General features: G+C 42.8%; 1 protein-coding gene across 1 annotated transcript in view; it reads left to right on the top strand.

The window, feature by feature from the left end:
• The first annotated feature begins 1684 nt into the window (after window positions 1-1684).
• The window catches only part of PIK3AP1 (phosphoinositide-3-kinase adaptor protein 1), a 36793-nt gene continuing 26472 nt past the window's right edge, over window positions 1685-12005 (top strand). The window contains exons 1-2 of the mRNA XM_058810931.1: window positions 1685-1786; window positions 7365-7781. Of these exons, the coding sequence (XP_058666914.1) occupies window positions 1774-1786; window positions 7365-7781 (430 nt within the window). The 5' untranslated portion in view covers window positions 1685-1773. The remainder of the gene's footprint in view (window positions 1787-7364; window positions 7782-12005) is intronic.

Below are 12005 nucleotides of genomic sequence, written 5' to 3'. Positions count from 1 at the left end.
GACTTGTACAGTCAATTTTGGGCAAGGTAGGATGAAATGCTCCCTCTATTTCTTCTCTCTTTTTTTTTCTTTGATTATTTCTTTAGGGTGTTTGTAAGCATTTGTTAAGCCTGCCTACTGTGGTAGGGTGTGGAGGGGCTTTTGCCTTCATTTGCTGAGTTTTTAGTTGGAGGTTGCTGAAACAACACACTAGTAGTTATTTTACTCAGCTCATTTGTGGAGGCACGTTAATTTCCCTTTAGAGACTTGGGAAGTTTAAATGCTGAAGAGGCTTTGCATTGATTAAATAAAATGCAGAGTATCCTGAGTGACACTGACTGACATGGAGAAACCCTGTGGGTTCCCTGGAAGCTGACTCTGCTTTCCCTCTCTGTGTTACTGCAATGCTTTAAGGAGAGACAATTTAAAAGTTCATTTCATAAGAGCATGTTGAAATTCTTATCTAACATCAGAAAGATTATTTTATTTTTAATTTTTTATACTGGAAGTTGGAAAATACACAGCTTAACAAGAGAAATAATGTGGAACAGTCATAAAGTTGTACATGTGGTTATCCATCTGTTTAAATACTTCTTAAAAGATACTTGCTGTTCCATAACAGTAAAATAATTGGCTTATAGACTCTAGTTTCTGACTAGTTAACTTTTGTCTTTGACATAAATCCCAAGTTGGTTCTGTATTTGCACACTTCTCCATCCAGTGTCCATGTGTTCTTTATTCTAGTGTATATTTTTAGGATGATTCAAAGGGGAAAGTTTCTTCTTTGCATACCTGGAGTTACTCATGAGGCTTTATCATCAGGAAGTGCTTTTTGTTCTAGCACTTCCCTATTGAGAGAACAAACACCTTGGTTTTGGAAGACAGGCAGTGGCACAGGGTTTGTAAGCTTAAAGTAGGTTTTGAGTAAAGAAAGATTTGGAGGTAACGAGAGTTTGACTAAATTCTAAGATAGAGTTGATTAGTGGGAAATAGTTGGTTCCTTTCTGCTTGTAATCACCTCTGTTCTAACATTAGTGGTGACGCTAAGCTGCATACAGAATGTTCACTGACTGCCTTGACTGGGAAGCCAGGTTGTAAGGGGTCTGCTTTTGCTGTGCTGAAGTGCATCAATGGAAGATCTCACTGGTTACAAGTGTTTTTTTCGAAGTTTGCAAAGGAATAGGCTGAATAATTTAGGCAAAATCTGTTACTTTGTCTTCAGTGACAAAATTAGTAAGTTGAGTCCTACTCTCTTAACAGCAATGGTGTTTTTCTGCTGCTTTTTGTCTCTGTACTCAAACATGGGCACGGTCTTACAGAAAGGGGTGAATTTCATTTTGAAAGCAGCATCTTCTCAATGAAAATATAGAACATCGAGTTACTTCATTCTGTGGCGGGCAACTTCGCTTCTCCCTTGGAGTTTTCCTTGCTCCATGACAAAACCTAAGTTAGGGATGAGTATAAAGCAAGTATCGCTTGTTATTACTGTAACACAACCTTTCCTCGGCCCCCTAGGGAATGTGTGATTGGAGCAGCGGGAAGGGGCAGTTTCCCTGCTGGGGGCAGAGTCCCGCCGAGCGCCGGAAAGGCGACGCGCGGCCGGGCAGGGGCCGCCCGGTGCCCGGCTCTGCAGGGGGCGGGGCCGGCAGGAGCCCGGGGCCGTGTCCCGAGTCCCGTGTCCCGAGTCCCGTGCCGCGCCGAGGGCGAGGGAGCGGCCGGGGGGGATGCGGCACCGCCTCGCTGCGCCGCCGATGTGAGGGACGGGCAGCGGCCCCTTCCCCGGAGCCCCGGACCATGGCGGCCCCCGGTAGGTGCCGCGGGGCTTCTCCGCGCTGTGCTCCCGCGGGCCGCGGCTCTCCGCAGCTGCCCCGCGCCGAGCGGAGCGTGGCGGAGCCCTGCCCGCTCCCCCGCGGGGCGGTGCCGCTGCGCGGCTCTGCGCGCCCCTGGCGCTCCGCTGCGGGCAGAGGGCGAGGGGGCTCCGCTCTCCGCGCTCAGGGAACCCTGGCGCTCTTCAGAGCAGCGGTGCCTCCTGCGCTCCTAGCCGGGCTGCAGCGCTTTCTAGCGCGCCTTGCTTCGCTTGCCTGGAGTTCAGGGCTGCTGCTGGTAGAGCTTTCCTGCGTCTGAAGTGCACTTCGGCTTGGCAGATCAGCGAGCTCTGGAGGGAGGGTGATCTGTAGGGTAATTTCCCCTGTCCGCCTTTACTACTTCCATGTTTTTCTGTGATGTTTCATAGAGAAGTCAGTTTTTCTTAAATACTGCTTTATTCTTTAGCACCACTTCATTTTGGAGGTATAACTTGGTGCTCCTTGCCACAGTGGCCCAGGATCCCAAGCTGAGCTGGTTTGCCATAATTGAAAGTGTTTTAGCTGACATATGTGCAGGTAAAACTACCTAGAATAAGAGCTGCAGACTGAAGGGGAGAGGGGTTTAGCCTCTATTGTGTAAGTCTTGCTAATGCCCAATTTGCAAGTTCCTCTCTTTGCAGGGAAGCATATGGGTTTTATCTAAAAAAGGAAAAAACGTGCCATTCTCAGGGTGTGAAGTAACATTTGCGTTTCATTGACCCATATCTCCTTGTGAGGTAAAAATAAGCTAAATGGAGGCCTCAGGAGACTTGTGGGCAAAACTACTTTTCTCTTTATAAACAGAAGGTGATTTCACAGAGACCCTTAAAAAGAGAACAACTTTAGATTAACGTATTGTAATGCAAATCTCTTGTTCCTCTCTGTGGAGTTTGGTTTGCAGAAATTTTATCTGCTTTGATTCTGTTATTTCCTTTTGCTTGTTTACAGCATTTTATTTAAAGTGAAGATTTTCTGTTCCAGTCGAGGTAAGAAGTCTCATGTGATCACTATTACTGTGCATTCCATGCATGCAGAGAATGCATTTATTTCATCATACATCACTTAAATACACACACTTCACATACTGAAATGTGGAAGGTGCTGAGGACTTCTCTTAATGGCCCACCAGCAGTTTCTATCACTTCCTGGAAGTGCTCTCTCTTTTAAGAAGTTGATTGTTAAGACTCTTTGAGTTACGTTTCCTTTATACCATGGACAATTGTCTCTCATGAAGAGCGAATTCCCATCTATCAAGGATTGTTGTTTTGGACAGTATTATTTCTGTATCCTCCATACACATGAATCACAAATCACACTGCAACAGGTTACATAATGCCTTTCTTATGTAGTCAGAATTGGAGATGGATTTTTTTCTGGCAGATGAAGATAAATTGTTTGCCACTGCATATGGTCCTCTGAGTTGGAATGAAGGGTTTAGTCTCAGTTTTTTAACCTGGTCTGTGGACAATGAGAAATCATGGTCTACTTATGAGAGGTATGTGAAAGATGACAGAGAAAAGTTGTGTATTACTGCAAGCCCTGGATATTCTTTATGGGGCCAACAAGTACAATGGAAAAGTTTATGATCTGTAAATTGAAAAAGGGTCAAACCTTTTGGCTTATGGAATGAAATAATAGATAATAACAGTGGATAATGTAAGATGTAGTTTTACCCAGAGCTGATATGCCAGCTTCCCACAGAATTGTTTAGCTATTTCCATGGCAATCAGAACCTTATGATATGGCCATAAACCACTATCACATGTTTGGGCTTAGCCTAAAGATTATCACCTCACTACTTGCAGATATAATCCGGATATGAGCCTGATTTGTTTGCTTCTCAGAGAGAGACTGTGAAGACATGACATGGTCATGCATACTTCTCTATGCTTGCCCTAAGCAAATGTGTTTTTTACTGAATTGTTTAATCCTCTTCCATTCTATGTGTGGTTTGTGAGCTAGGGAAAGCTTTGTATCAGTATTTGTGCTCTTTAATTTGTGGGGCTTACACTGCAATTATAGGTCTTATGCATTTCTATGGTACTGGTTTGTAATCTCATCAGTTTATCGTTGCTGTGTAGTGAAGTGTGCAGCTTAACACTGGAGAGGCAGTTACAGCTGGAAAGCATTCCAAAGGTTATGGTTTATCACTTCAAACTACAACAGAACTGTGCCTTTACGATTTTCTAGGAAGTAAATGAACATGCCCTGCAGTGTTGTTAATAGTGCTAACATTTTGTAAACAGAGGCAAAAGTATTATTAATACTCTAAGCTTAGGAATCCAGTGACAAGGTATTGTTAAAATTTGAACTAGATCACACTTGAGAGTGTGAAAGATAGACTTGCACCAGCCAACCATTTTTCTTCATCTTGCTGTTGTATATTCTGTTCATATATGTCTTCCTTTAATTGAAGACTTTCCCCAAACCAGCCTGTCAAAAGCATTGTCAAACCATCTATCTAAGGGCAGGGTTTAAAAATAAATGTTTGGTGTTCACCAAAGGATTTCCCTATATGCTTACAATAGGCAGAGTATACATTATGTTTTGAGCTGTATTCTCTGAGTTTTTCTGATGTTTGAGGAATTGTGAAAAACCTCCCTGAAATGTTCTGTGTTCTTTTTACATGGTTCCCTGAGGACTGGACAGTAGTTAGTGCTGCAAAGGCAGCTATTTGGTTAGACAAATAATAGCATTGTCTAGGAAGGAGAGTCCTGAGTCATTCTTCTTTCAAAGGAGAATGTTGCAATTGAAGTTATTTCTAGATTTTTGGGGATTTTTTTAAACAGTCCCAATGCTGACTTAAGCTTATTTAGCTCTGCAAGACCCACTTCCAGTATTTTTGCTTATGAACATGGAGCGTTACTTGGGCTCTACATGTGGAGTCAGTAATTTTATTTCTCAGTTCTTGTTTTAGCAGCATTGTTCCTCAGTTGATTGCATGTGTGTAAAAGGCTGTAGGAGCTGAGGGAAGAAGGCCTGAGGGGAGCTGGTACAGCTCTGTTAAGGGGAATGGTGTTCTTGTAGAGCAGTGCTAGCTGGGAAATCAGCACCTTTCCTGAACACCAGAGGAAGTTCCTTCCTGCTGGATGCAAAGGTTGCACTGCTCTGGCAGGGAATTTGCAGTGAGTCTGTCCAGTTTGCATCCTTTATCTACATAGCAGAGAAGGGAGGGATTCTTGGATACTTAGTGCCCCTGCAGTGCGAGGCATGTTTAAAGTCAGTGGCTCTTCCACCCAGTCTCCAAGCACAGCTGCTTACTTTCATTGAAAGCCTGGAGAAGGGCGTGTTGGCTCACAAGTGGAGCTGCGGAAGCTGTGTGATTGTGCTTCCTAAGGTAAATGGCAGGATTAGTTGTTCCATTTTATAGAATGTTAAAAGTGCCCAGGAGGCCACTACTAATTCTTCCGGAGACTGGAGGTGGGGCTGCTGCCAGAGAGCACCAGGGTAGGACTTTAAGAGCTTTGGGCACACCTCAGAGAGTCATTGTGTGGTCTCCTCATCTGTTGAGGTTGGGCTTATCTGGCCGTGGTGCAATGCGTGGGCTCCATTCTCAGCAGACAGTTGTGCTGTCCTTTCCCACTGTACTGCACGTAAATCAGCCCAGGAGAGTGGAAGCAGAAGTCTGTGGTACATCTCCCTTTCTAGAATAAAACTTGAATTCTGCTTGGTTTTCATGTTTTTGCTCATGTAATTCTGTTGGTTTTGCCTGGTGGTGTTCAGCCACTACCAGTGATATGTTGGCCATGGGGGTGTGCTCACTGGTGTGAAAGCCATCTTATTTCACAGCAGTTCTGCACTCTTAGGTTAAAGACCCCAAGGTTTTGAATCCTGAGGACTCTACTTTGAATTTGCTGGATCCTCTCCTTTGGGAATGCTGTCTCCTACAAGCCTCCATCTGTGGTTCTGTATTCACTCCCAAACATGCAGCTGTCCTAGTGACTATGTCAGCACTGCACTGGCCACGTTCTCCATAGGTAGGAGATCATCCTTCCACTGCTAGAGACTTCCTTATTTATGCAGGTAACTGGAACACTCTTGGTCAAGCACTGACCACATCTTCCATCCTTCTCAATTGTATCACTTCTGCTGAGCTACTGTTTAAAGGTGTTAATTGTGTGGTTTAGGGCTGGAGTCCCTCAGCTTAGACATTGTTTCTGCCTTAATTTCACAATGAAGGTTCTGGGGAAGGTGATAGAGTCAAGTCTTTGGAGTCTGTGCAATTTTGGTTGAATTTTTCTAAGGTGACTGTAAAACTGTCATCTTCAGTTCAGGTAAATTAACTCTGCAGATCCTCTTTTTGGCAGCCAAATTTTAGGCATTGCTCTCTGCTTTAATTCGAAAAAATTGCCTTTGCTTGCATCATGATGGAGATGAAAATGTTGACATTTAAAGAGTCAAACTGGAATTAGCAGACAATTTGTTAACAAGACTTTAAATGCTCAGTTCTGAAATTTACTGTGGACCTGAGCTGTAAACTTCAAATTTGAGTAAACTTTTTCATTAGTAAAAAGAAAAATTAAATTTAGACATAAAAGCTTCCTTGAGCTTGGTGGGAGAGCACTGCATCATGTCACACTGGTTGAATTTGCATCTACTCTTAGCAAGCTGTTAACATTTTTAAGTGTTTTTGTGCCAGAGCACTGAAATGCATGAGTCTGTAGGTAGAACCTGTCTCTAGAGAATTGTGGAAGAAGTCAACTTTGGTGGGCATATTTTGGCCTGTCTTATGGCCACCACCATTGTATTAGTTCTTTCCCTCTAAAGGGAGGGAATTTTTGTCACTCCAAAAATGGTTGGGAAAGCTTTTGATGGCAATTTTGAGGAAGGACTCTAACACAGCCCTGTGGAATGTCTGAAGCCTGAAGGACAGAGTGGCTGTGGTACAAGCACTGGGGCTGATGTTCCCTCAGTTGCATGCATGCTTTTCAGGCAGTTTGCTTTCTGCTGCAAAGAGAGCAAATATCTAACACTACGGGGGCCATAGTGACTTCCTGTAGGCGTTGTGTGACCTCATTGGTTATTTTAGGTATGTTGTTATTTTTGGTGTCTGCCTGGGCATGTAATGATCTGCAGTTGCGTTGCAGAGACCATATAATTGCCTAAAATGATTTTAACTTTTCTTGTGAGAGTGAACTCCCCTTTTCAAGCTAGTTTGTTCTGAAGGTCTGGTTTTTGTGGCTTTTTTTTTCCTTATCAGAATGCTTTAAATCTGTAAATCTCTGCGTAGTTTGTTTCTCTTGAAACTACATAGGGAATGCTCTCCTTTATAGGAAGACCATTTTAATTTTTTTCACTTTTAAGAATGAAAAAACTACTTAAATTTAGTGGAGTAGATGCAAGTAGGAGTTAATTCATCCTTAGAATTGCTTTGTGGCAGTGAACACCTCACTTTAGATAGAGCTACTGTTCTTTTGAAATGCTTTGTAGCTTCTGATGGGAATTAGAGACAGTGCTGTGGGGTTTTTTGTTCCAAAGCTGTGGGTGAGTTCATGGTTTGAATTTAATCCTTTCTCTTGTGATCATCTTGCACCTGTACAGGAGCCCCTGGAGAATATGATGTGCTGATTGTGTATGCAAGTGACGCTGCTGAATGGTGCCAGTACCTGCAGAACCTCTTCCTCTTTACTTGGCGAGTAGGAAAGCACCGCATCCTGAGCTACCAGCTGCAGGACCGCTCTGCCATCTCCCAGCAGGAGCTGCACCTGTTCAGCGGGAGTCGGAGTATCATCCTTTTGCTTTCTGCTGAGCTGGTGCAGAGTTTTTACATTCCTCACATCCAGCAGAGCCTTCAGGAAGCTTTATGGCCCCCGTGCAAAGTGGTCAAGCTGTTCTGTGGTGTTACGGACTGTGATGACTTTTTGACCTTTTTCAAGGACTGGGATCAGTGGCAAGAACTCACAAATGATGATGAGCCTGATGCTTACCTTGCAGCTGTTGAGAGGGCTATTTCAGAAGGTAAGACCATAGCTAGGAGCTGTGCTTTCTTCTTGGAGGAGGGAGATGTGTGGTGCTGTTTGTTTGTATTTTTACACTGGTAAAGTGCTTTACTTAATGAGCAAACTAAAGCAAATTGTCCAACTCTTGTAAACAAGAAAGTTATGCAAGCAAATTTTTCTGTGCCTGGTTGGTTGGTCCCTAATTCAGGAGAAATTACCAGCAACTCACAGACAACTTCTGAATTTGAGGTTATCTTGGGTGGCTGCTTTTGAAGCAAATTGAAAATTAAAACTTTCTATATTTAAAATACTGCCTGTAAATATTGCAGTTTATTGACCCAAATCAATGGAAAATTGTCTTTTTAAAATTTATTTTAGGGAAAAGAATTATCTTTTTCTTCAGACTTGTTTCTGTCATACCAGAACCAAAATAAAGTCTAGTATGTATTCTTTAGCATTGAGCCTAAAATCAAAGATGTAACCATACTGGCAGCAGATCACTTTGTTACCTGTGATGAAAAGGCAGACATTAATGAAGAATTCCACTGGTGGCCTTAAAAATAACCCAGCCAGTCTGAAGGTGATCCCCTTGTAACTAATGTAGAGGATTTACTAGCACAGAAGTATTAAGAGCTGGAGACCACACAAACCCAATGTACTGAGTTTTAATTGATTCCAAGTTTTCCTAAACTCTAGAAAAGTGTGTAGAATTACTTTCTCATAGTTTCTGTTGAAATGAAGGTGGAGAGCTCTGGGCAGTCATGGTGGCCTGGGTATCTTTATGGCATTGCCATAGGTAGGGTTATAGTGTTCTTTGTCAGTCTCAGCAAGACTGGAATCCTGTGGTTGCATCTTGGCTGAAGATTTATCTCTATTCCATGGCATAAGTGAGGCAGTGTGTCCAGTGTTGTGTGCATAAAGGCTCTGGAGTCTGACTTCTCACAGTTGGATCTAAAGTCCTTCTCCACCTGTGCTGCAAGTTAGCATGGGCTGAAACAAGCTGTGCTTTGGCTTTATGTAGGTGTTCTGAAAGGTAGTTAGTGCTTTGGACTTTTATTGCTGTTTCTACACAACAAAAAAAAAAATCAGCTTGTTTTCTGTTTTCTCACTTTAATAAGCATACATTGATCTCAAACTGACTTCAAACTGACAGCATATCTAGAAAGCACTTGACTGGGAGAAAAAAAATGATGTAAAACTAAACTCATTTGCTGTGGAGTCTGCTGTAACATGTTCCAGACAGTTTGGTACACAAAGATTCAGAATTTCTGGACTTTGGTTACTGTTATGGCAATCATGGCTGATGTGACTGTCACCTGCATACCATGTCAAATTTGTGCACATCAGAGCAGTTGCAAAGGTGAGCCATCTGCTGTCACTGTGGTTCTTGTGAAGGAAGAACCTATTTAAGGTGGGCTACTTTCATGGCCAAAGTATTTGGATTAATGTATCAGATCCTACTTCTGTGTGGGGAAAAAATGACTCTGACCTCTTCTATTGTGTGCTTCTATACAAGTTCTGTGAATGGCCTCAAATGCAAATGTTCTGATGTTTCCTCTGAAGACAGCCCCAGGTGTACATAGTTCCTTTTTTGGTTGAAACTCTGAAAACTTTCTTCTTGGCTGGTTAAAAAAAAAAATCTGCATGATTTGGTTGCAGCATGAGTAACTTAAAATATTTGTGACAGCAGACCTCTCCCACAGAGAACCACAGCCTCTGCTCTGGTCTTAGTTAAATTTGAATTTTTCCTGATTAAGGCAGCCCTTAATTCTTACAGCACTTAGCAGAGAAAGTTCATGACTATATTTGAAATTGTTTGGGTCTGGGTGTCTTCCTCTGGGAAGTTCTTCACATGCACTCACCTGTACTTCTAACAGCAGCATCAAAACTAGGCCTGATGCTAAAATTTCTCTGTTTCAGCTTCCAAATTGCTGAATCCTGAGATAGTGATAGTGGTGCAGGTCTACAGGATGCAGTCAGGGCAAATTCTTCTCCAGAGGCTGCACACTGGCCCTGTGCAGGCTGTGCTGTTGCCTCTAGCACAGCTGTTGGTGTTTAGGGCATCATGGGACTATGGCACCCAGACACCACATGCTGAAACTTATGTTAATTTTTATTATTTTAGTAGGAATTCAGAAATGAGGAAACATTCATCTAGCCTTGTTGAACAACTATGTGCTGATGCTGCCTCTTGCTCTCTTGTAGATGTGGTATTTTTACTTCTAAAGTTTCTCAATTCTGGGAAAACTACAGAGCACATGAAGGTTTGCATTTGCAGGTACTCCTCTTATCTGTGGTGAAGTTTTTTCAGACTATGCAATAACTGTGCTAAGGGGATAGAAATCATAGAATTATTATGGGTGGACAAGATTTTCAAGATGGAGTCCAACTACTAACCTAACACTGCTATGTGTACCACTAAACCATGTCCTTCAATACCACATCTACATGTTTTTTTTTGAACAGTTCCAGGGATGGTGATCCCACCACTTGCCTGGGCAGCCTGTTCTGGTGTTCAACCACCCTTTCAGTGAAGAAATTTTTCACAGTATCCAATCTAAGCTTCCCCTGAAGCAACTTGAAACTTTCGTCTTGTCCTGTTGCATGTTGCCTGAGAGAAGAGAGCCTGCAGCCTCCTCTCTGGTAGTTGTAGGAAGCAGTAAGTTCCCCCTGAGTCTCCTTTTCTCCAGATTAAACAATCTTGTTCAGGATGTCTGTACACACCAGCTCAGGTCCAGCAGGGTGCAGTGACCACCTGCTGCTTAACCCCTCTTGCCTGGCCTGTGATAGCTGTGCTGTGTGCATTGAGCAGCTGGGAGGCTGAGCCACAGTCAGAGGCAGTGATCTTTCTCTTCCTCATGTGTTCTCAAAGCTCATGTGACATTTCAAATTGCTTCAGGGTATTTGTCCCTACCTATGTTGCTTTGAAACATTTCAAATTTCCCACTTGAAAAGCTGATGTTTCCAAAGCATTTACTAATTCATCAGTGGCTTTGAGCTCTCTGCATCCAAGCCATCTCTTGTGGGTAAAAACACGGGGAAGTCCATATGTGCCTGAGATGGCTGAGGTGGTAATTGAATATGACAGCAGCAGTGAACGGTGCTGCTGGAGGACAAGGGCAGCCTTGGCTGAGCAGAGCTCTTGTGCACTGGAAGAGACAAGAATGAAAGATGAGTACCAACAAACTTTTTGTGAAATAAGAGGGTCAGAAGTCGGTGTAAGAAAACATATGGTGAAGATGGAGGGCCTTGGGCAAGTAGAAGGAAAATGAGAACTTTTTTTAACTTTGTAGGTCAGGAAGAGCTGAAATGTTACGCCACTTTCAGAGGGGCTCATTAACAGATGCCAGAGACCATGGTAGAAAGCTTTTTTGAGAGGTAAATGGCATAAGAACCACATAAGCTGTATAATTCTTCCTCCTGTTCATGTCAAGGAATTGAATTCTATTTCTGGCTTTCTTCTGTTGCACTGATGAAACCACAGATGAGACTTAAGATCATATTCAGGTTGGAAGGGACCTCTTGAGATCATCTAAACTTTCTGCTCAAGCATGGTTAAATAAAGCAGGTTGCCCAAAACCATTTCCAGTTGGGTTTTTAATGTCTCTGCAGGTGGAGACTGCAGCACTTCACAGCCTCTCTGAGGCTGTTTCAATGTTTGACCACCCTCAAGAGTAACAAAATGTTTTCTTGTGTTCAGATGGAGCTTCATGCATTTTAGTTTGTGCACATTGCCTCTTTTCCTGTCAGTGAGCACTATGGAAAAGTCTGGCTCCCTCTTTTTCATTTTCTGCTATCTTGTCCATATAAGATTCCCCTGAGTCTTCTTTTCCCCAGGCTGAAGAGTTCCAGCTCTTGCAGCCTCTCCTCTTATGGAAGATGCTGTGGTTCCTTAATCATCTTTATGGTCCTGCGCTGGACTCAAGCTGTAAAGATAAATCTTGGAATAATCTACTCAGAATTTAAGGTCATGTTGGACAGATGTTCTCAACCCAGATAGGTGAAGTTGTAGTACATGTGAGATTCCTTACAGCTTTTTGTTTCTGTAATTATTTGATTTGATTTATTTGTTTACTTTTGCTAATAGCTGCCATTTAGGGCTAGAGACTTAAATTCACAAAGTATTTTTAAACTTGATGGGAACTATCATGTGGTGTTTACTTCTCCACTCTCAGTGCTCTGTGGAGGAATATGTTCTGAGTAGTTCTATCTCAGCTAATTACATCCAACATTGACTTCTGCC

The sequence above is a fragment of the Ammospiza caudacuta genome, chromosome 9 (genome assembly GCF_027887145.1).
Source record: "Ammospiza caudacuta isolate bAmmCau1 chromosome 9, bAmmCau1.pri, whole genome shotgun sequence".
Taxonomy (NCBI): Eukaryota; Metazoa; Chordata; class Aves; order Passeriformes; family Passerellidae; genus Ammospiza; species Ammospiza caudacuta.
Note: the sequence above shows the minus strand (reverse complement) of the source record. Positions and strands in the feature narration are given on the sequence as shown.